The 24,667-nt window shown below is 41.8% G+C and overlaps 2 protein-coding genes and 1 pseudogene across 2 annotated transcripts; 1 reads left to right on the top strand and 2 right to left on the bottom strand.

Moving 5' to 3' along the window:
• Positions 1-4,856: 4,856 nt before the first annotated feature.
• On the top strand, positions 4,857-6,841 carry LOC133893164 (internal alternative NAD(P)H-ubiquinone oxidoreductase A1, mitochondrial-like; annotated as a pseudogene).
• A 311-nt stretch (positions 6,842-7,152) lies between these two features.
• LOC133893166 (secretory carrier-associated membrane protein 1) lies at positions 7,153-11,361 on the bottom strand. The gene is made up of 13 exons (XM_062334138.1): positions 11,092-11,361; positions 10,775-10,837; positions 10,594-10,698; positions 10,400-10,462; positions 10,065-10,098; positions 9,395-9,517; positions 8,715-8,777; positions 8,536-8,629; positions 8,358-8,403; positions 8,196-8,263; positions 7,749-7,797; positions 7,534-7,599; positions 7,153-7,445 (listed from the first exon to the last, which is right to left on the bottom strand). The coding sequence occupies exons 1-13, from the start codon at positions 11,146-11,148 to the stop codon at positions 7,359-7,361; spliced, it is 918 nt and encodes a 305-aa protein (XP_062190122.1). The 5' UTR covers positions 11,149-11,361; the 3' UTR covers positions 7,153-7,358.
• A 1,131-nt stretch (positions 11,362-12,492) lies between these two features.
• On the bottom strand, positions 12,493-24,181 carry LOC133893162 (brefeldin A-inhibited guanine nucleotide-exchange protein 5-like). The gene is made up of 32 exons (XM_062334133.1): positions 23,885-24,181; positions 23,596-23,786; positions 22,530-22,651; positions 22,392-22,450; positions 21,242-21,299; positions 21,064-21,148; positions 20,769-20,972; positions 20,607-20,665; positions 20,420-20,489; positions 20,273-20,341; positions 20,065-20,187; positions 19,921-19,974; positions 19,728-19,816; positions 19,512-19,608; positions 19,292-19,390; positions 19,007-19,210; positions 18,791-18,901; positions 18,503-18,687; positions 17,729-18,355; positions 17,235-17,652; positions 16,813-17,052; positions 16,584-16,707; positions 16,322-16,470; positions 15,839-16,192; positions 15,471-15,637; positions 15,174-15,385; positions 14,865-15,028; positions 14,074-14,190; positions 13,834-13,970; positions 13,475-13,760; positions 13,281-13,376; positions 12,493-13,187 (listed from the first exon to the last, which is right to left on the bottom strand). The coding sequence occupies exons 1-32, from the start codon at positions 23,997-23,999 to the stop codon at positions 13,125-13,127; spliced, it is 5,148 nt and encodes a 1,715-aa protein (XP_062190117.1). The 5' UTR covers positions 24,000-24,181; the 3' UTR covers positions 12,493-13,124.
• Positions 24,182-24,667: the final 486 nt, after the last annotated feature.

The raw sequence follows: 24,667 nt of genomic DNA, 5'->3' as shown, positions 1-24,667 counted from the left end.
TATCCTCCATAAGCAAAGTCATCTTACAAAATATAACATCTAGTCCAAATTCTCCCCCAATTGACATCAATGCCAAAATAGAATCATCGAAACGAATTCTTCCCCGATTTACATCAAATTGGTAAGAATGAAATAGGACTTGCTAAAAGAGAAATTTTTCTCCAAAACACCATTAGCCCTATCCCACAAGAGGGAATCATCGAAAGCTAGTGCATGATCATGTATAATGTAAACTCCTCATAATATGTGTATTTCTCAGAATTTGAGTTAAACCAAATACACTTATCCAATTACGAGCTATGTGAGGAGAACAAGCTATACAATAGGTCAAAGGGGTTCAAAGAGATGCCAAAAGATATTTCAAAAGGAAATATCAATTAAAACTTTAAAAGATATCAATTAGATACCTACAAGAGATACCAATTGAAAAAGATACCAATTAAAATTCCAAAGGATATCAATTGAATACCTATAAGAGATATCAATTGAAAATTCAAAGCATACCAATTGAAACAATTGAAAGATATACCAATTCCAATTAAAACTAATTCAATTGAAGCCAAAACAAGCACGACTCCGAAATAAATATTCAAAGCACAAGTGCAATGGATTATGCTCTAAGTTGAACATAGCAAAATTGTTGATAATATAACAAATTTCTTGTTTATCCAAACCACACATAGGGGCTAGATGCACTTTCAGAAATGTAGGGGCTCACTTCTTACCTCCTCTCCTTCTTCCTTCATTCTACACCTCTTTCTTTCAGTGGTGTCCTAGCAAGTAGGGGGCTAGTGGCCAGTGAGCCAAGTCATCTTGTCTTCGTGCCAAAGAAAACGGATTTGTTGAACTGTCGAAATTGGCAGGTTCAACGTAGAGCATGTAAATGCATCACGTGCTTCATATTTTTTGTGTGTCTTCATATTTTTGACATGTTTATGGTCAGACGAACGTAGGACAAAATTTTAGGTGGCGTTCGATGAGCTACATTGTTTATGCTACTTTTATAAAGTGCACAATCCAAGTCAGGTGTATCTGAACCGGTGTAGAATTAGGGTGCCATCTCCTTTCAAATCCCTAGTAACTCGTACTAGAAAAAGCATGAATTTGAAGTGAGCCGTTTAGATGCAGGCAGGTAAAAAGGTGCAGGAAATTGATGAGAGGTAGATGCAGACGAAAGTTTTCACTAGATCAAGCCTCGTGTAAGGTTTCTCTAAAATTCCTACGATGAATTCACCCATTCTGATGGAATTTCATATGAACAAATTTGCTATAGATTCCAATCCTATGAAATTCCTCGCTTTTCCTCTCTCTTTTTCTTGGGTGTCTCCCAGAATTCATGACCAGGCCATGGGTCATTGACGCGTCGCTACGCATCTAGGATGAGGATTAAGCACACCTAACCTAAATCCTGCAAGGTGGGGGTGCCGGCGCGCAACAATGGAAGGGAGCAAGATGAAATGTCACCGCCCGATCAAAGGGTGCAGGCTCCAGGCCAAGGACCGGACACAGGTCACTTTCTTCTTGCTGCACAAGTTGAGTCACGGGATCCTCTTCCAGCAAGTCAGGGAAAAATCGGCGGCCGCTTATAAAACGAGATGAGCAGAGCACGCGCGGCACGGCTTGCCTTCCTCCAGATCTTCTGGCAATCTCCCCTTTTCCATCTATACTCTAGATTATATTCATGGTTCGGTTGAAGTGGCGACGATGGGTCGTGGGATGATACTCCCATCGGATCCAAATCCTTTGACTTCACCCTGGGGTGAAGTCATATGTGAACAATGATTCGTGAGTGGTGAACAGTAGAGTGACTGCGGATACGGTAGCATGGGTGATGTAGTGATTTTACTATTCACACAACACTGTAGTATCAAATCCTATCCATCCATCTGAGATCCAACAACTCACAGTGAAGTGAAGTCAGACGATCTCATTCCCCTCTCGTCACCTTCGTGGTGATCTTCGTCCACGGCAATCCTCCGCCCCTACTCTGTGCTGTGTTGATTAGAGTTTAGGCAGATCGGTCGTTCACAAGCTAGCTTGGATGTGGTTTGTAACTCAAGGGCAAAGGGGGAATGCAGCTCCGCATGCTTTTGTGCACGCATAGGCTATCTCGCCTATCTATCTCTCTCACCTGATATACATCTATTCACTGATTCTCTCATTAATTATATAATTTTTTTTTCACATATCCCTTCATCACGAATCTCAACGTAAATGAATGGTCTAATAAACCATATGTCTGCATGGCCTAGTGGAATTTTTGCAAATGGGATCTGGAACTCTGCATCAAACTCCGCCTCGACGATCCTTTTTTTTATTTCGTGGCATTACAGCGAGTCTAGCCTAGGGTTCAAAAAATCATCGAAAACCGCTCGATATTCGTAAAAATTGGTCAATTCAGTCCGTACTGAATTTTGAATTCGACCGGTTTCAAATTTGAATTCAAAAAATAAAAAAATCACAAAAAATTCTAAAAATACTAGAGAAAATTATAAGACCTTATGTGATTTTTTTCAAAAAAATAATGTTTTTTGCATCATATTTTATATGGAGGAAGTTTGAAGATAAAAAAATACTGAAATGGGCCGTATGAATATGATAATTTGGCCCATCATGTTAAGGAAAAGCTCAACATGAAAACACATATTTTTTTTGTGTATGGCGTATCTTAATAGGATCTTTAAAATTTGTTTCACTTCATTAAAGTTTGATTAATTTCTCCATAATTTTTATACATTTCATAAGCATAAAGTGAACATATTAAGAAATAGCACTGTAATTAACTTTTTCATATCTACCATTATTTTTCCTACATAAATCATAGTATAAGTAAACTAATAAAAATGGTTTCACTAAGTTGGAGGTGTGATGGGTTAGCTATGAATTAATCTAGTTGCAACACATTTACACAATCTTGCATGTAGGGATGAAAATGGAAACGATATATATCGGTTTTCCAGGGCTCGTTTTCGAAGAGTTCTGATCGTAGCAGTCGGAAATGATATACCGAAGAAATGAAAATGGAAATGGTATTACGTCCCGAAAATGGAAGTGGAAATGATTTTGGGCTCTTCCGATCATTTCCGGATTTTTCTGTATTTGGTCGGTAGTTATCGTATTTTAGGCCCGGTAATTACCGCTTCCCACCCCCCATATCCGAAGGTCCACATCCACAAGCAGTCCAACCCATACAAATCTATGTTAAGTCTGAACTATTATGTGTCTATGTCAAGTCTGAACTAAAAACTATATGTAATATGTCTATCTCGTTGGATGTTAGTATGTTGGCATGTTCTGGTGTCTGGTTGTGTACTTCAGAACTTGTGTGCTTGTTTGGCATGTGATAAGTCGAACATGTATGGTATTATTACTTAAGTTAAATATTTGATATTATCCTCATATTGTGTTTGTGTGTAATCATCGATGAATTGACTTGATCTTATACATGGTGTATGGACGTGGTTGCGACTAGTGTTACGTCAGTGTTTATCGTTCTATAATTTCGGTTCCCGATCGATACCGGTTTGTTTTCGTTCTGATAATATCGTTATCGATGTTCCCGTAATATCGACGCCGTATTCGTTTCCGGCACTCTCATTTTTTATTTCTCTTCCGAGAAAAAAAATTGAAAGTGAAAATGGTGGAGGCTTCTTCCGATCGTTTCCGACCATTTTCATCCCTACCTGCATGTTACAATAAATATTTCATGAGTTGATGTATTTTTAAAAGATATAGGATCATGTACAAAGACTAACAAAATGTGTTTCATGATTTTTGAATTAGTAAAGAATTAATTATACATTTAACTAGGGTTAGCAAATATATTTTCTCACAGAAAACATACAACTTTTTCATAAACATAAATACTTTATCATGTAGATCATGTTACAAAGAAAACAAAATTTGTTTTGCCCAAATTTTGCTTACGATTTATACATTTGATCGAGTGAATTTGTCCAAATTCTCACTGAATTTCAATCAATTTTTTCAGTTTCCACGAATATCAGAAAATTTCTAGCTGGAGGGGGGTGGTTTTCGGATCACAAACGAATTTTCAAACCTTGGTCCAGCCGTATATTTGGTAGATGCACGCGTTCAACGTTGTCGATCGTACTGATTTGCCAGGCCAAGGAGAGTCAAAAAGGATGTGATACCTGTTCTTCTCTCCCGCAAATTTATTGGGGAGCAATTTGACGAGTTTTACTTGGAGTACAATTCGTAGCTGTCGAGTTCGTCGGCTCCAATTTCCTGGGAGGTTGGTCGGTATCAGCGTACTAACTACACGCCCTTTTTCTTTCCTTGGACTGCATCTTTCAAGGAAAAAGCGAATCCAATCAAAGCCAAGTCGCATTCCTCGTGTTCTTTTCGCTGTGCTGCCCGTTCGCCACGTATATATTCTCTCGCAGCTTTTCTCATCGGTTTTGTATGCGTCGCCGAGTCCAGTTTGCGCCATTCTTTTGCAGGGTTCTGCTGATTCTTTCTTTCACACTTGAAGCAGTTCTTGCGTTGAGGTTTGCAGCTGATGCGCACGTAGTGGTGCTAGGCGCGCCTCGCAGATGGCGTGGTCTAGGGTCGGGAGGGGCGCTCAGCTGTCGTCGCAGTCCCTGCCAAGGATCTTCTCCGAGGGCGGCACGGCGCCGGCGTCGTCCGCGCTGTCGCGCGGTCGGGGCCAGCACGTGTCGTCGCTCCACAGCCTCGCGTTCGCGGGCTTCGCCGATAGGTACGCGAGCGCGGGCCATGATTGCGAGCCGCCGAGCAGAGGTGTCAGCACGACGGCCCCGAGGGTGCACTCCGCCGCGGCGGTGGCGGCGGAGGCCTCGGACGGCGAGGAGACCGAGGCCGCGGCGCGCCTCCAGATGCCGGGCCTCGGGCCGACGCGGCCCAGGGAGAAGCCCCGCGTGGTGGTGCTCGGCAGTCGGCACCGGGCGGGCGGCGGGCCGGCTCCTCAAGGACGTGGACACGCGCGCCTACGACGTCGTGTGCGTGTCGCCGCGGAACATATGGTGTTCACGCCGCTGCTGGCGTCGACGTGCGTCGGCACGCTCGAGTTCCGCTCCGTCGTCGACCCCGTCAGCCGCATCCAGTCAGCGCTCGCCACCCGCCCGGGCTCCTAGCTACTTCTTCCTCGCCTCCTGCTCCGGCGTCGACACCCGAAAGCACGAGGTGCGCCATGCGAAAATCGCAAGCTCTCTTGTTCCTCCCAACTCGATCGCCATGTGATCTCAAAAAAAAAAAAAGCTCGATCGCCATGCCACCCATTAAATCTTGGTGCGTGTTCTTGCGATCATGCAGGTGTACTGCACGACCGCGTCCAGTGAAGGGCTGCCTAGTGATCCGTACCACTTCAAGACTGCCTATGACAAGCTGGTGATCGCCAGAGGCGCCGAGCCGCTGACCTTCAACATCAAGGGAGTCGAGGAGAACGCCATCTTCCTCCGCGAGGTGAGCCACGCAAAGGAGATCCGGCGGAAGCTTCTCACCAACCTCATGCTCTCCGAGAATCCGGGTAACTACGACATCATGCTCACACCGTCACACACATTCCGGAAAGGAAAGTGCATTGTTTAGTTTAGTGCAACTCGAACTTCGGTTGTGATTGATTAAGCATTGGGATGACTAGGCTTGTCCGAGGAAGAGAAGAAGCGGTTTCTGCACTGCGTGGTCGTCGGCGGAGGCCCCACCGGCGTCGAGTTCAGCGGCGAGCTCAGCGACTTCATCACACGCGACGTTCGAGAGGTACGCGCATGTCAAGGACTACGTCAAGGTCACGCTCATCGAGGTAAGTATCTGCAGTTCACCTCAATACCTCATGGCCTGACATGCATGGTCTCGCCTGGATCGTACTGCTAAAGATGGTGAAAGAAATGGCTTTCCAGTTGCTGCTCTGAAGTCTGAACTGTTCTTGATCTGTCCTTGCTAGGCAAGCGAGATCTTGTCATCGTTCGATGTCGGTCTGCGGCAGTACGCGACGAATCACCTGTCGAAGGCAACGCAAGCTTCATTGTCAGTGTGACTGAACCAATGAGATGCAAATGCAGGTTTACTTGTGAGCTCATCTGATCAAGGCCTTTCTTTTTTCCTGCAATCGTGACAGTACGGAGTCAACTTGGTGCGAGGCATAGTGAAGGAGGTGAAGCCCACGAAGATCACCCTGAGTGACGGCTCCCGCGTCCTGTACGGCCTGCTGGTCTGGTCCACCGGCGTCGGCCCGTCGGAGTTCGTCCGGTCCCTGGACCTGCCCAAGTCCCCCGGTGGGAGGATAGGCGCGGACGAGTGGCTAGCTCCTCGTGCCCTCCGCCCCCGACGTGTTCGCGCTGGGTGACTGCGCGGGCTTCCTCGAGCACACCGGCAAGCCGGTGCTCCCGGCGCTGGCGCAGGTCGCGGAGCGGGAGGGCAGATTCCTGGCGCGGCTGCTCGGGAGGATCAGCGCGCAGAACGGTGGCAAGGCCGACCTGGGCGAGCCGTTTGTGTACAAGCTCATCGGCAGCATGGCGTCCGTCGGGCGCTACAAGGCATTGGTTGACCTCAGGGAGAACCAAGGCACTGCAACTTACTAAGCTCTTTCTTAACTCTGATCAGCTGTGATTACTGCAAATGTGCCATAATCTTCTCTAATTAAATATGATTTGCAGGATGCGAAGGGGGCGTCGATGGCGGGCTTCGTTAGCTGGCTGATGTGGCGGTCGGTGTACCTGACGCGGGTGGTGCTGGAAGAACAGGTTCTACGTGGCGGTGAACTGGGCGACGACGATCGTGTTTGGCAGAGACAACACCAGGATTGGCTGATGAGGTGCGGCTGGCTAGCTGGTATGTGTTCCTCTGAATAATCCACGGGAGCGAGAGACTGGCTGTCATTTTTGTGCTGAGAATTCTACTGGCATCTACGGTTACAAAAGGATCAAAACTATCAATCGATTTTCACGAGAGAACAAGTATGAACACAATTTCTTTATGGGGTGCATCTGTCAACATCATCACTGTATGCATTGGCCCTAGTAGAATGTTTGCGAACGCTCGTAAATTGCTTCTGTCAATATCATTACAGTATCTACTCTTTCAACGAGTACTATGGTTAACAATAACTCTGCACAGTAGATGAAAGCTAATTCAAGATCCACCCACATTGCAACTAGCAAGGTGAAATCAACGAAATAACGCTGTAAAAACTTCACATTCTCTATATTGATTAAACGAAGAAGATGGCGAGTCATACAATATCACTTGTAACATCACAATAACCTACTGAAGGTTTGGGATTATAGTCAGCAATCAAGGAAGAAACATGTACTTTCGTTTATGGCACAATCTATCCATGGGAGGTACGCTTGGGACTATCATCTGAATGTACCGCACCGCACTTAAAATGCTGCTCTAAGAGCACCCCTTGTTGCATCACGCTTGACCTCTGCAGCCTTTCCGCTTCCTCGGAAGTACATGTACACTTGCTGCATGCATAGAAACCAAAAGGGATCAGCTTTATGTAAATTGAGTTAATTCTGGAAAATCAGAATGGTTGCTCACAGAAAAACTGACCTGGATAACCCAGATGCTGAGCAACGACTCCAGACAGAACAATCCAAATCCAACAAAGTAGAAGATCTGCAGAATAATTATATGAATTACTTGGCAAACCGAAGAATAATACTTTGCATCAGGTCTAGAATGAAGATAACTTTAATCAAAAGTTTCAAAGCTGCATATCTCAAGGGGTAAGACTTAATTAGCTAATAAAAAGGCGCTGCGCTTACCCCAACCAAAGCATTCCTGCTGATTAGATCAATTGCCGGTAAAATTCCTCTGCAAGAGTATATGACAGAAGTTAGTTCACACCAAGGATCCGCCACACCGCTACATGAATAGTTAATTATCTATTGTCCCTTGTATGCATTGATCATAAGATCTTGTGATCCCCTTGTCCAAATTAGTTCATTTTTTGTGTTTTTTTGTTTGTCCAATGATGGGGTTGTGCAATCAAGTGGAAAAGGAGCAGCGAAGCTTTGTTCTATAATGCTCAAAAGCCAACTGAACTGTATCTTGAAATCAATGTTATATTACAGGTACATCAAAATGTGCACGGATATACAGGTTGATAGATCATAGAAAAAAACATTTGCATCAGATGCAATTCTATGGAAGTCACTGGCTTTCAGTATACATAGTTCTCTAGACAGGAAAAAGACAAGCAAGAAACTTACGCCAATGATTTTCCCTCAAAGACAACAGGAGGAGCCACAGCAGAAAATATGACGAAAAGAATGTGGAGCTGTAAGCACAGGAAGTTCAAGCATTATATTAATATGTTCAAAATTATTGGACTTTAGACATCTATAATCATGGATGCAAATCATTATACTTACCAAGTAAAGCAAGAAGAACAATCCAAACCTCAATGCGCTATCAGTCCTACAGAACATGTTTCCAGCAAATGTTACCTATCTATACACGGGGCATTTGATTTTTTACCACCCTGCCATCCGGTAGAGTGATACACAAAAAAGGATGGCAGAGATACACAAAACGATACGATGGAATTACCTCATGGCATTATACAAAGGGCGATACCATAAAACATATGCACCAGGAACACCAGAGATGAAGTAGATTATTGCTAGCAACCAGATCTTCACACCTGAAAATAGATAAATTATTCTAAAAAGAGTAAGCATTAGACAATTTGATAGAAGTGCAGGCAATGCCAAAAGGTCCGAGTATACCTTCCCCCTTGATCCAAGCTGAAGTAACCGCTATGATGTTCCAGAAGAGGCAGCAAACCAACCCTATTCAATACCAAATAAAGCTTTCTTACTTTTGGTGACAAAACAAAAATGCTTCAGCAATTCATATGCAAATGAATAAGATTTATTGTTAACATGCCCTTCCATTTGTACATCTGAAAATATGTAGATTTTTAATGCTATTTAGCTCTTTGTAGAACTTGTAATAAAATTCAATGTTTCAATAACAATATGATCTTTTCAAAAGCATGTGCCTATGTTTTAGAAATCTCATTAACATGGGTTGAGAATGCAGCCATACAAGAACTTAACCACTAATGATACTACAAATTGCCTCTGCTAAATTTAATTACTTGTGCTCTGGCAAAAACTGAAGAAATGATCAAACTATCTGTTTTTTGATGCAAAACACATTCAATTAAAATCATTGAAGGAATGCAGGGTTCATGACGGTTGGAGCAAATTCCTTGCCCGTCTTACAGTAGGTTCATATACCAAGGACAAGATACAACCAACTGAAAAATGCAAAATGTAGAACTCAAAGAACATCTCCCAATATGGGTGATGCATGTCCAGCTGTCCACTGTGCCATTAAAAAAGCAAAATATTCTTCATCCAAGGGAAATATTTCAGAAGTTTGAGAATCAGAATAAGCATACCAAGAAACGATGCGAATGCAACGTATTGCATTCTTTGAAGGTGACTTGGTATCTCGTTGGTGATATCATGATGGATGAGTGGCAGAAAAGGAGGCCAGTTTTTCTCCTCAATAACAATACCAGCTGTCAAACCAAATAAGTGCAAGTTTAGCAACTTGTAAAAAAAAGGGGGCTTTATGTTGAAAAACATGGATCATAATAATCTTCATGTGAATACCCTGTTTGAGATTTATCAATGAACATATGAAAGCTATCCAACCCAAAGTTTTTGAAGTTCAGTAACCATACTCGTTTTACATAACTATATCTAGTGCCATGACCTCATTGCCCTTTCACTTTAAGACAACGGTTTCACACACTGGTTTCATAACTGATAAAAAGAGAGAGAGAATATTCAAAAACGATAAATCTAGAACTTTGTTACGAGACCTATCCAAGTAATACACCAGTGCAGCTGAGCTCAGTAGCTGTAGTGCTGTACATGTTTTACAAAATTCTGTCTAGAGCATTACCTACCATGTCTTTCAAATGCAATATGCCATAGTTCTAACATGCCAACATTAGGTTTATCACATACCTTGGTTTTTCTTCAACGAGAAAACTAACAAATACCATGAAGGTATAATGTTTCTACTGAGTCATTTATAAACGAAAAGCAATGAACATTTACCCCGTGCTGCAGCCTCTTCTCTCCTTTTTAGTTCCTAGTCAGCATAAGAGAAATGACAACGTAAAATCAGAAACTGGCAAAACTTTCAGAGGGGTCTTATCAACTATATTAGAGTACAGCACAAGAATACATTTTGCAGCTACAAACCAGTGTCTAGAGGGAAAATAAACAGTACACTCTGATCCTAAATACTTCACATTTCAGCCTAGTTGCCAACTATTTATGCTTGGAATGAAAAATTAAACCAAGTAATCAACCATCTCAAGCTTAGAAAAATCTTATGGTAATAACCGCAATGGAAAGAGCGACTTGAATGCACTGTATGCGCAACATACCTTCTCCCTCTTGTTCAATTCTGCCTCCCTTGCTTGCAGCTCCTTCTCCCTTTTCTTCATGTCCTGGAGCATCCACAAAGCACACATTAACGCGAAGCAACACCAACCTCACACTCTCAGCAATGAGGAGGATTTCCTTTTAGCTGCACTAACTACAGGTATCAGAGAAGGACAAAACGGGCATTCATACACACCTTTGACGAGTCAAGAGGGATATCCACCGTGGCGCTGAAATCCACGGGCTCAGGGGGGAGCGGCGAGAGCCGTGAATTGGACGCGGGAGGCACAGTTCTGGGGTTCTACATTAAGGAAGAAATCACATAACACCTACCGTCTGCGGCACACCACATGAGTCATGAGAACAGAACAGCTCACCGGCATATAGAACGCGCCGCCGCCGAAGTTGGACTGCCCGCCAGCCTTGCCGCGCGCTTGTTCCTACCAAGAAACAGACCAAAAACACTTCAACTCGGGGACCATAAAAGAGGGTTCAGGAACCAATGCATCATAACGCCAGCAAGAAATTTTCCCAGCAGCGTCGGTGGCAGCAAATATTGTGAGGAAAGGAGAATGGAAAACAATGATGCAACGTGATCAGATCCGCGCCCCGCCCAGATCCAAACAAGGCCGTGCGCCTGGGCAATGGCGGGATCGCGGGAGGAAATGGAGACGGAGAAAGGGTTCGCGCGTACCGAGAAAGGGTTCACGTCCTCCTCCTCGAAGGGGTTGCCGTCGTAGCGCCCGGCCATCTGCTCCGCTCTTTTCCCTCCACCGGCAATGGCGGCGGAGATGGGAGTGGTAAGGGGACGACGAGTCCTGCCAAACAGAGCAGCGCACCGCCCCCGCACCCGCACCGACTAGATGTGGTGGCGACTCGCCGACTCCTCTCCTCTTTGCCATCTAGCGAAGCGGTTCACGGCCGGTGAACGCGCCGCGCGCACGCGGGGACGACCTGTCCAACCAGAAACCGCTCGTGGGCCTAACTTCGGCTCTTTGCCGGTTTTTCTCCTTATCTCATGGGCCCGCTTATTTGTTATGAGGGAAAAAAATATGTCCACGCAGTTTAAAAATGGAGTATGCGAGACGCTTTGAACTTTATAGGAAAACCGGGTTTTTTTTTGGCAATATAGGAAAACTAGGTTCACACAGTACATAATGTGCTGGGTGGATCACAATGAATTAATTAATGCAAAGTCGTGCTATGGGCAAACCCCTGAAGATCTGTCATTGGTTGTTTGTTGTTTGAAAATCACTTTGTCAAACGGGGAAATGGTCTATAGGAAAATCTATCCCTATTTTGAAGCAAAACCCACACCTATTAAAAATCCCGCAAATGTGCACGGTTTCTGGTGGGAGCTAGTATAGCTTATTTTTTGAGATTCTTATGGAATTTTAGAGTTGGCTTACTGGTGAAAGTCACTCAACCATCATTCGCTTTCCAGTTTCCATTTTTGTAGAAATAATGAGTACTCAAATCACAAATATAAGTCCATTAGGACATCATTTCACATATAAATAGTTATATTTTATGAATATATTTTTCATGATAATCTACTAACATCAACCTTATATTGTCAATCTATATGATATTTTAGTTTTTGTTGATCAAGATTAAAATAAGTTTGACTTAAGACAAACTTAAATAGACTCATATTTAATATCATTTAAGATCCGACAGAGTACACAATATAGATGGACTTTCCTAAATATCAAAAGAGAGTAGCTGCCTACCAGTCATCACTTGCTTCATTTATCTCATTTTCATACCAAGACGCATTGGCTGCTGGAAAGAGGCTGGATCGACCTACCTTCAACCATACTACGTTTCCTGTATACAGATGAACAAGATATCTGATAAACCAGAACATAGCTAGAGGATCTCTGATGCTATCCTCTCGGAGTATCAAGAAGTGATTGAAAATAGTAGAACAAACCAACAACGCGGCAACAATGGCAACAAATGAGCGATGGAAAGAAATAAAAAGTAAATAACAGTTCCGGCATCTCATCAACTAATTCACAAATGCACAATAGCTCAAGTACATCCGGTCCATAAAAGTGTAAATCAAACAAGACACACCCTATTGGGGCAATAATATCAAGGAAAACTTAGGTCTATGCCACTGCTTCAATTCTGCAACCATATTTAGGTCTATCAACTGATAGATACACCAGCGCACCAAATATTACATCGAGTTGGGGGGGGGGGGGGGGGTAACAATGAGCGAAACAATTCTGCAATAATAGCAAAGTCAGATAATGCAATACTGATCAGACCTCAGCATATTAGATGCACAAAACTACAAGGCCAACCACGTAATCTACTATTGCCATATAAGAAAAGGCCTCAAGTACAATGTCCTGAACAATGTGTACATATCGCCAATGCTATTCTACTGTATAGAAGGATCGTCCCCATCTGGGCACACAGATAGAAAACACATTAAGTACAACTCAACAAGTCACCAGAGAAAAAAAATTGTGTGCAACAGGCAGCCTACTTTCCATGATATCGCGTCATCCCAAAAATGCAGCTTATCGATTTACAGCCTCTCGCCAACCAAGCTCTTCACATCCTAGAAAGCAGCTGTTGCACCAGATATGTGCCTTCAGAACATAGAGCTTCCTTCCAGTGCTCCATGTTTGCACAAAAATGCCGATGATGATGATGACTATATTCCAACTAGAAGAGATATATGCAACATGAAAGAACTATCATTGGGATTCAGGGCATAAGTGGAGTAAGTTGTTTGCTGAAAAGATCGCCAAGGGCTCCACGAACATCCATCTGCGGCATAACCACAAGTTAGAACTCTAGCACTGTTATATACTTTATTTTAAAGCTCAAAACCAAACCATATATTAGAATGAACATATATACCTGATCACAACAGATAAGTTTTGTAATTAATGGATAGAACTCTTTTATGTGGTTTTTGAATATTTGAGCATCCATGATACACATTCCTTTCAAAACCTGAAATGCAAACAAAATTTAAGATCGTGTGAGCAGAAACACAAAAATCACAAAATATGGATGGACCTCCCTATATAAAACTTTCAGAATCCAATAACCTTGACAATAACAGGTGCCCGTAGGTCCAGTACACGATGTATGTCTGCACTAGCAGCTTCCCCAGTGCTAGGCTGGAGATCAGACGCTTCTTTCAAAATCTGTCCACAAAAGGAAACCAGTTTCCCTTCTGCTAGGTTCTTGAGCTTTTCCTGTTCACCAGATTCACTAAAACCATTTGCTTCCTCAGTCGAGTCATTCATATCATGCTCCGCTGTTGATTTATGTAGGATCTCTAAATAGATAGTAGTTCCAGCTAGTTCTTGCCGAAGAAGATTCAACGGAGGCCTACAAGATATAAGTTTAAAATGTTAGAAACTTCTCTTGAGAAGTAAAATGTCTGTAGACATCAAAGTTTTACCTTTCAGGAGGTATATGGTGCATCCTTGTTCGAAGATTTGAAGGTGAGTTATAGGAAGAAGCAAATTCTAGGAGTGATAGCAAGATATCCATTATCGCTACCTGTTGTGTGGCTTTTAGCCTGCTCCAATACTTCTTCTGCAACGCTCATCAGTAGTTAGTATGTCCGCCCAAGCAGTGTTGGCTCATATGTTAGGTGATTCGCATATAATATCCAGCATACAAAGTGGGAACTGGTTACCTGTACGCTGTCAATGACCCCAAGCAGCAGTAACTGAGTGATGCATTTACTCCTAGCAGTTTCCATCGTTGAGTTTTCTTCTTCTTCAGTCTTGTCAGCCCCATCATCATCAGACGTCTAGATCAATAAGCAAGCACATAGCCAAAGATGGAGAAAATGCCAGTTAGTATTAGTGTACAACCATACTATGCGTATTCATAATATCAGTGCCAACATAATTGAGTTTCAAGGTTCATAGCTACTTTCGGGATGCCATCTGAGCTATAAAGGGTTGCAGCAGGTTAAGACTATGCTCATTCGTGCTGAGCAGTAATAAATAAGCCAATATTTCCATCTAGCAGAATAGTAGAGGGTTCGGTAAAATTAAACTGAAAACTTATTGAAATAGCATATTGCTTACTAATCATAACATACAAAATTGGCTATCATAGCAACGGAGTAGCATACTACCGGTTCATAACTTTACAGATTTGCCATATTATCTATATGAGTTCATTCCATGTATGTTCACGTACCGAAATGACTCAGGTGTCCAGAAGATACAATACAAACTATTAACAATCACCAGCGTTTTTTGTGAGAGGAGCAAAACAAAATTGAGTAAAAATCAAATAAAAGTTACAAATAAAATAGCAATTTTTGTCAGAATGTGGGATTAAAGGTTTATTGATGCGCTGATAGTGCATGCTCAACACAACATAGTAGAGTGCTACATGCAATCTGCTAATGCCCAAACTATATAATAGCAGGCACCTAATTAATATATACCGGACCAAAGAACAGGCATATACCTTCACAGGTGAAGGTGGAGCAATATCGTCTGTTCGACCTTTTGATTTGGATGTAAGACTTCTGACCAAAAGATTATCCATCATATTACCCATAATTCTTTGTCCAAAGGTTTGACCACGTGGGGAAACTGCAGGTTGTGTTCTCCCTGATGGTGATGGAAAACCTAGATGAATATATGGATTATGACAATCATTCAGTGTTCCAATTGTACAGAGTTGGGTAAATAAAAGATAAGACAGATTACCAATTTGAATGGAATTTGGTGCAAAAAAGTAAGACAGCTAGAGGATCAGTTCAGATCAGCATACCTTCTGAATTCTCCAGGGTACTCTGTGGATTTGTCTCCAGGTGACTATCATGTTCACCATTATTACTGATGGAGGCTCCTCCCCTGCTATCATGGTAATTATTGCCATGTGAGTTCGCCTCTGTCTCTCTTGAAAGTAACTGTTGATTGTTTGAATTCTGAAATCCTAGTGAATTGAGCAGTTCGAGGGGCCGAGTTGTGTATGATGCATCCCTGACAAGTGATAGAAACATTAATACGTAAATAGAAAAAGAAAGGTAAAAATTAACTTTAATAGAAACAGAATTTGAGAAAGTACCTAATACTCTTTAGTAATGTTTCCCAGTCACCATCACTGAACTGGTGACCACCAACCTCTATTAGATGAACTAAAGCGCCAAGAGCAATTGAAACAACAGTTTGTTCTGTTTTCTTGGCACACTCAAGCAGCAAGCCTAGAAGAGGTGGAAGCATAAACGATACCTCCTGTAAAGACCACAATAAGATGATGACCAACCAAACAAGTTTTCAGTGGGATCTCTTGTTCTATGTGCAGCTTGACTGTAATATATGATGTTTTTGAAATGTGCAGAACCAACAGTTGCCATGGCATTGATGTTCTGAAATATGTGAACGATGTCCCTGAAGCAACTAAATTCAGAAAAAAGAAAGAACATCATATGTTACCTTATAGAAAGTATTGAAAAGGTTGCAGATTAATTGCAGAGAATGAATGCTAGTATCACGAAGCCAATCATCACCAGAAGAAAGTCCATCCCTTCCAGCATGACTTACGTGATCAAATATAGGAAAGAGTACACGATGGAAAATACTCTCCCAAAAAGGTGAGGAGAATTTATGTCCTCTCTCATTCAGCAAATCAAATAACACTTCAAGTGCACAATGTCTGACTTCTGGTCTGGAGTCCAAAGTCAAATCAGACAAGCCAGCCAGCATAGGAAACCAGTAATGCTCAGTCACATCAAAATTGGCATCTGGAACCGCATCAACAGGTTTAACAGCACCACCAGGAATGAACCCCTGTATGATAAATAAATGAGGAAAACAAGAAGGCATTCCCTAGATAAGAGAATAACAGACCTACATATATGAATATAAAGTGAGTGCAGACAACTTAATATGCAAGTGAAAGTTGGTAACAATCCAAACCTCTGCCAAACGATCTTCGCATATACGTAGGAGAGCAATAGCCTTCAAACTAATTCTGGGAGTGCATTTGTTATTGGCGAAGCCAATAAGACAATTGACACAATCCATGAAACAATCGCCAACGACTTGATCAAAATGTTCCAAGATAACTGTCAAAGACACCCATTTAATTCATAATGCAAGTCAAGCAATAAAACTCAACATTGTTAGGATAAAAGTTGGGAAAAGAACTTTTTATGCAGCTATATAAATTCTAAAATACCTTGTTCTACGTTTTCAAAAGCACTTTCAACAATTGATTCATCCTCGTCATCAGCTGCTGCAGTGAATATCATGAATACACAACGCCAACCTGACTTTATGCTACCAACTTTTGACTTGATCAGCTACACGTTCATCCAGCAAAAAAATTACTTATAACATCATTTGATAAGAAAGTCCCAGACCGTTATATTTCATTGATGCATCAAAATCCATGCATAAATACATACCTGAACAATGCAATCAACAATTAGACCACGGATCTTTTTGTTGTGGCTATTCCTCATTAAAATGACAAAAGGCTTCAGTATGTCATTCTGAAATGTGAAGTTGTTCAATTCTGCACGTTCCAAGTACTTCATACCAAGCTGTCTCAGTGAGTCAATGGCATACATAGCAACTTTCTCCTCGTGGTGGCTCCCAGCAGCAATAAAATGCTGAGCCAATACAGACCATATTCTGGCCCACACCTACATTTACATGTATAAATGGTAAATTATTAGATGCTAGGACAGACTGTATGCATAGACCTACTTTTATCCCTTCAGGCCTTCACTTTGATAAACATAAAAAAAGTGTCAAATGAATGGTAGGAGGATAGTTAAAAGAACCATTAGATAGCGCAATGCAAACAACAAGGGCCAGAGCATACCAGACGTATACGAGCCATGTTATAGTAGCTTATCTCCACAAGTTTTTGCAAGCTAAAGACACGAGCAGGTGTTTGTTTCAGTTCTTCAGCAGAAACACCACAGAGGGCAGTGAAGAATTCAACAATGGAATCACTTGGCAGTTTTACGCTGTTTACAAATATTTGCTCAGCAGGCTTCCCAGCCAACTCTTTCAGTGATTGAACTACAGAATCCCTCGATATTTGATTTGATCCCAGCATAACAGTTGCAGCAATTGAAGGACTTGAAGTGATATACTCGAGCCTCGAGACACATTCTAAAACAGCATTCCAAGTATCTTGCAAAGCATCCATATCTGTGTCAGCTAAAGCAAGAAGGGTCCGTAGTGCCTCAACATTTTTACTACGCATTTCCTTAGGAGCATGCAAAAACGTAAACCTGCAAAAGGTTAACAAAGGGAAGGATGGCATTACATTCATATCACTAAATGAAAAGAAATACAATTGTAATCTACCTCACTAAGGACGTCAAGAAAGCATATCGCATGGTGTCCATCCCAAGAACACGTGTAAGATGGATACCAGCTCTAAACCCTTCCATGCATGATACAACCCTAGGCTTGCTGTCACCTTCCTCCATGGTCACAGAAAATGTAGCAAGCAAAGGCCATCCTACAGCTTCAAGCATTGGTCTAACAAGCTCAACCTGCTGCGCAACATGAAAAACACCTTTCTTCTGTCCCTGGTTCTTAAAAAGAGCCTGAGTCTGTTTGATGATCTTTTCACTCTCTGCCTTTGTATCACTTGCTGACTTCAGTCTTGGAAGAGTTAAATTGAGAATATTGACAAGACGACCTCTTTCTTCTGTTTCAGGTCTCAGTTTAGTTGTTCTTAATGCATCACTGAAATAATCTTTCATCTTTATCTCTTCCTTGACAATGGAATCATAAATTTCCTCTAATAGCTCCTTTGGGGCACATTCCTCTGCATCACTCACAGTGTTCATACGAACAAAATCTGATTTTGACATCTTAGGCCACACCATTGGATTATGTGCATCAGTATTCAACATTATGACAGCATAAGCAAGAACATAAGCAGTATCTGCGTTTTTGAAAAGTCCAGGGTTATCAGCACAGTACCTGCAAGTCAGAATACTAGTTTTTGAGAACCATTGGAATAAATATTGAATAAGGGGTTTCCTGCATATACCACACCTATACATGTCTATATATACTGGCCTAGAGCCTCATAATAAATACAAGTGCTATTCATAATAGCATACATACCGCTCAGCAAACTTTTCCATTATGCGATCAATCTTTTGTGCCTCTCCCGGGAGCCGAAATCCTTTCAGGAACTCACGAATAGCAGCATCAAACTTCAACCCTGAAAACTTCATGGAATCAACATAGGCATGCATCACAGCAAGGGGGAATTCCTCATGCTGTCCCAAATATTCACCAATCATAACCTGCATACAGCTCACAAAAGTTAAATGTTAGCTATGCCTTTCTGACCACAACCCTGAAATAATACTCCGATTGCAAGTTATGCAAGAAGCAGTTTTAAATAACCTTATCCAAGCTGGGAGTGCTCTTGAGAAACTGAGCTACAGATGATGCATTATTTTCAATCATTTTATTTGATAATAAATAATCAATCCCCTTTGCTGATTTACGATTAAACTGCAAAAGATGAGGGAGGAGGGCTCAGTTACAAACTAGGATATTTAAGAAACGCTACAACATCTCAGTTGTAAAGTGGTACAATAAAATCTGCAGGCTTCCCACCTCTGCGATGGCAGCCTCCATTGTTGACTTATGAGCTTTAGCTCTCTCAAACTGATTGCGACCATCCTCTTGGTTCTTTGTCTCATCAGTTGTCAAGCTTCTTGAAGCATCCTCTTCATGAGGTTTAACAATGCTCCCCTGCTTTGTGGAATCTCTTCGAAGTTGCTCCCAATCAGCTAATGACTTCAGAATATTCACCAAGCACTGCAATTCGAGGTTTCATATGACATTAACATTATATAAGAAAAAATATAAGGAGACGTGAGTAATCTGGATGATAGTTACCTGAAGAGATGAGCCTTTTACAGAAACTGCTTGAGATGAAGCAGTGGAGCTGGTATCAGCACTTTGAGATCCTTGTGCAATTCTTGAGAGCGCACTAACCTGATAGGAGATATATGGTCAATCAGGTATGTTAGAAGCCAAAAAGATTAGAAGATATGGTTTTTATGATAAAAGAAGATATGCTTTTTGAACAGTGTAAAAAAATCTTCCTTATGCTTACCATGCGTTCGAAAAGGTTTGGTCCCTCAAGATCACAGTCATAATTTACAAACACATCTGCAAGCATTTGCGGATCTTTGCAAACTTTCTCCAGCAGCCTGATTGGAAAATGATTCAAATAACATCAAATATACTTGCACCAAACAAGGTCATGTAAGCTAGCTAAAAAAGGAAGAAAAAAACTTAGATCATTATGCTTCATGAAAAAGAGAATCACCTAAGAACACTGGTCCTTTGGCTGAGGGGGCTATCAGAGCTATCTAGAGACCTTAAAACTATCAGAGGAAAGAAGACACCGATTTCCCCCTGCACAAATATTTGAAGAATACAAAGAATGTAAGGACACAACAAGAAATCCAACACGACAAACAATATTCATATAGTATGAATTCTGTTAATAACAAATTTACCTTCAGACTCTCCCTAAAACGGAGCAAGAGAATTGAAAATATCCCACAAGCATACTGTGAAAGAAGAAAAGGCAGTTTAGCATGATAGATATATCGTGCCAAGAAGTATGCATCAGAACGATGAAACACCAGACAAATTCTGACCTGAAAAACAATGGGTGATGAAGAGACAGATGCCCGCAGAAGAGCATATGAAAGATATGCTTTAACAGAATCAATGAAGTGGAAATTTTTGGTGAACGTATCACTGACACCCTCTAGCAATCCCTGAAGGTAAAAGCTATCAAATAGCATCAAAACAAACAAACAAAAAGGAAACAAATATTAGCAACCTCCAAAGATATAAGCTAACCTGCAACAGTTCGAGTGACAGAAGCCTTGTTTTTGTAGCAACTTCATCACTTTCTTCTTTCATGCTCATCTAAAAGGATGCAATAATGACTTTCTAGTTAGATCTCATCAAAGTAACATTATCTAAGCTGCTTAATAAAATACCAACCTTGCAAAGAGTCCGAAAGAGCAACAACGCATCACGCTGTATTATATTCACAGTATCCAGGTCAATTCCACTGGAAAAGGAAGGGGCAAAAGTAATTAGTTACTGTCACCTCTGAATCTCTGACATGTCACTATGAACGATAAGTAACATCCTAGGTACTAGACAAGTTAAAACAAGCTTAACAAACCCTGAGACTTTCTTGCCATCCTCAAGTTCAACAGCCTTGTCCAGAACAGCTTCCAACCCCTGCAAAACAAATCCTCGTATTAGAGAAAACTAATGAAATATATGGAACATTTGGACAATCCTGATAGCAATGTTAAAGCAATAAACAATCCAGTTTCACTACCTTAATATCTGCACCTCCTGCAAGATTCTGAAGCTCTTCAACAGATGTTGGAGATGCTTCTGAAGCCCGATTCATGGACAATGCATCTCCAAGAGTGACCTTTTCCTCATCTTGTTTATCAGTAGATATTTCCTCATTTTCAGAGTTCTTTGTGCTAGATGAAGTTGTATCTTCAACTGCAGAGCTTGCAGGCGATACAGAAACCTGAAACCCAGAAATGCAAAATAAAACCCAAGAAACTACTTCAACAAACCATTTTTCCTATGCATAAGAGAAGCTCTGAGGAAACTTTTGCCTGCTCAGATTCCATTCTCCTGAATACAATGCTGATTATCTGGGTTAACATAGCCTTTGACGTAGCCTGATTCACAGGGCTCTTGCTATGGAAATAAAAATAAATAAGTAAATAAATTATCCGACATGTTCCAAAGGACAAAATACAGCAAATGAGAATGTGGTACTACAAGAGGTACCTATTGAGAGCAATGTTATAGCATACTCTAATCACTCCAAGCAATGGTTCTCCGTGTACTGCATTCCAAGAAACAGCATCAAACTCCAAACATGTACTGTCGCTCACATTACTCTTTTACACAGTAAGCTAGCCAAATGCATATAAGTCTATTCTGCGCCTAGGCGCAACAGTGAACTACGTTGCGCCACCCTCAGTTGCTGCAGTTACCTTCGCACCACCCCAGTTACGACTAAGAAACTAGTCAGTTACGACGGCACATATAGGTGAGTTACGATCACATGATAAAAAGTATATAATTATGAGAAACATTGTAGTTTACTACTGCGCCACCCCAATTACGACTAAGAAAATAGTCAGTTACGACAACACAGATAGTTGAGTTACGATCACATGACAAAAAAAGTCAGTTACGATAGCAACTATACTATTTTTTGGATCATAACTGAGGTGTGCGCGAAGGTGACACAGTTGTAATCACAGTTACGACTAAGAAAATAGTCAGTTACGACAGCACATAGTTGAGTTACGATCACATGATAAAAAAGTCAATTACGATAGCAACTATACTACTTTTTAGATCGTAACTAGGGGTGTGCGCAGAGGTGACCCAGTTGCGATCACATGACAAAGAAATGTATAATTACGACTTGATAAGGTACCCAGTTACGACCACTTGTAGTCGCAACTATACTATTTTTTAGATCGTAACTGCAGTGTAGCGCAACAGTGAACTACAGTACACCTAGGCACATAATAGATATACAGTGTGTGTATGTATGTGTGTGTGTGTGTAATCTTTATGGCTTTCACATTGTTTCCTTACATGCTTTTATAAAAGTCACATTCAGAAATCTTCTTTTGGTCACAAAACAAAAGGAATGACAAGGTATATATGTGCAAACTATGATATGCATCTTGCAGTACTACGTACTTATGTACACAAGTTTGCGAGAAATAAGCTAATATCATATCAGATGAACAGAGTAAGAACGTCGAATTATTAGATGGCTAGGCCTTCAGGAAAAAAAGGCTATGGCCAACACATAACTGATAAGATTAGCCTTTGCCAAGCGCATGCTGTTATCAGCATTAAGCATGCCTAATAAACAGAATGTTAAGAAGTGTAGCATAAGGTAATAAAAGATTACCTCTAAACCTATTTGAAGCAACAGCATTGAGAAGCACTTTCAAGACTTGGAGAACAGTACTGCAACATAGAGATAATACTCGTGTTATTACTTGTGCAAAAGTGTGACACAGCAAAAACTTAGTTTAATGTGACAGACCTGTCAGAGGAGGTGTTATCGACGCAACCACAGACCATGTTCAGGATATCGGTAAATAATGAGGAATTTTTACCACCTTCTAGACCAGGATCACCTTCTAGATGATCATAAGCAATAAGTTTCTGTTAACAGAAATTAAACAGCTCAATCAGAACAGATTGTTCGAGATGTGTCATCTACTATTGCAATCGACAAAAGAAAAAGGTAACAGAATGTTCACAATGTGTACGCGGCAAAAAACATATTAGATGAAGGACTTTTGGTTTATACTAAGATGCACCGTAAAAGGAGTGCAAATTAGCGTATGGTATGGACTGCTTCCGTGCTTCGCAACCAGCGTAAAAATCACACTTTGACTCCACCCGACCCCAGTCCCCAAGCTAGTCGACACATAGTAAGGACAGAATCACGGAAATAGAAAATATACAGATTATGGAGAAGATGTGATACACACCATATCAATATATGCAATAACAGCATGAGGACTCAAATTCAACTTTCCATTGGATGTATATAAACCATTGTTAAAAAAATTGCCATATGAACAAAACCATAAAAAGGGACATTGAAGAACTTAATTGAATATATCACAATTATAATTTACATATTATACATAGCATAGCATCCTATTGAACCTTGTTAATGTAAAATCAATACTGATGCATCAATGTCATTCGAGCAATTAACTGTTCATGCACGCTAATGATTTTACTCTCTTGAGTTCAGTTCTATATCCATAACCTCTCACAGACTTTGATCTTGTCACACTAGTCAAACGGTCTAGAACATGCGACCATCTCTATCCCAAATGACAAAATGCCAGGGGCTAAGCTTTGCTCATACAAAATGAGGACTGGTCCAACCCAGCTTGACAAGGAAATGTTAAGCTATCCCGCTAAGGATCGATGAAATCTTACTACCGAAGTGAAGAATCACTCCCGCCGCACCACATTTCGGGGCGTCAACGGTGCTCAAATAAAATGCAACAGGCTTCCCGCTTTGCATGCTTGGAGCAGGCAGGCGAGCAAGCAAGGGACCAGGAGAGAGAGGAATGGTGAGTAATTACGTGGAGGCAGTCGAGCGCGGGCTCGACGAGCTTGAGGTGCTTGGTCTCGAAGGCGAGGCGGAGTGGCTGCAGCACCAGCTCGGCCTGGGGCCCCTCAAGCACGCGCCCGGCCGACGCCAGGGCCTCCGTAATGCCGGCCGCAGCAGCCGCCGCCGCGCCCTCCTCCTCCTTCTGCGCCCCCTTGATGCTATCTGCAACGACACGCACCGCAGAGACCACGGAGCTCCCTCGTCAGCCACTACGAGATCCCAATGCGCGGGAGGGGAAGGGAGGGGAGGGGCACACGCACCGAGGTAGGACTGGATGGATTGCTGGAGCGCGGCGAACTTGCCGCGGTTGGCGGCGCACTCCTTGAGCATGGCCTCGAGGGCCCGCGTGACAAACCCTCCCGCGGCGCCCGCCATGGCCGCGCGCGGATCTCAGCTCCGGCCGCGGGGAGGAGGGGAGGGGCGCGAGATCTGGACGGGGTGCGGTGCGAGATCTGAACGAGAGACCGAGACCCCGCTGCCGCTGTCCTCGCCCGGATCGGACCTGTTTGTCTCGCATTCGCAAGCTGGTTTGGTCTCAGGCTTTCCGCAGCAGGCAGATCGCGAGGACCATTTCCGAAATTTCTTTACGCACGCATATACTTCATGTTCCTACCGCTTTTGTTTGGATAAAATATAAGGTATGTTTGGCACGATTTGTATGTATTTTTTAGTTAGAGTTAGAGAAGTTATATTAAACAGTAGTTTTCAGTTTTTTTTTAGTGAAATTTATGAAAATAATTCTTTAAAATAAACTAAAAATTAGAAAGCTGAAAAACCAGTTTTCACTGGTTCACTTCTCACAGAATAACTTACTCTATATACTTTATTATAGAGAATCATATAAAATCACTTTCAACCATAAAATAACTCTCCTTTGTACAAATAGACTCTTAATAATCGAGCAAACTAAGTATAATTTGATTGGTTATTGATTATGATCACATGGTGGAACATATTCATTCAGATTCATTGACTCTACGTATCTCACTGGATATGTCGAGTCGGAAACGATCACCCTTTTCTACGAAAATTCTATTGCTGAT

This window comes from Phragmites australis, chromosome 15 (genome assembly GCF_958298935.1).
Source record: "Phragmites australis chromosome 15, lpPhrAust1.1, whole genome shotgun sequence".
Taxonomy (NCBI): Eukaryota; Viridiplantae; Streptophyta; class Magnoliopsida; order Poales; family Poaceae; genus Phragmites; species Phragmites australis.
Note: the sequence above shows the minus strand (reverse complement) of the source record. Positions and strands in the feature narration are given on the sequence as shown.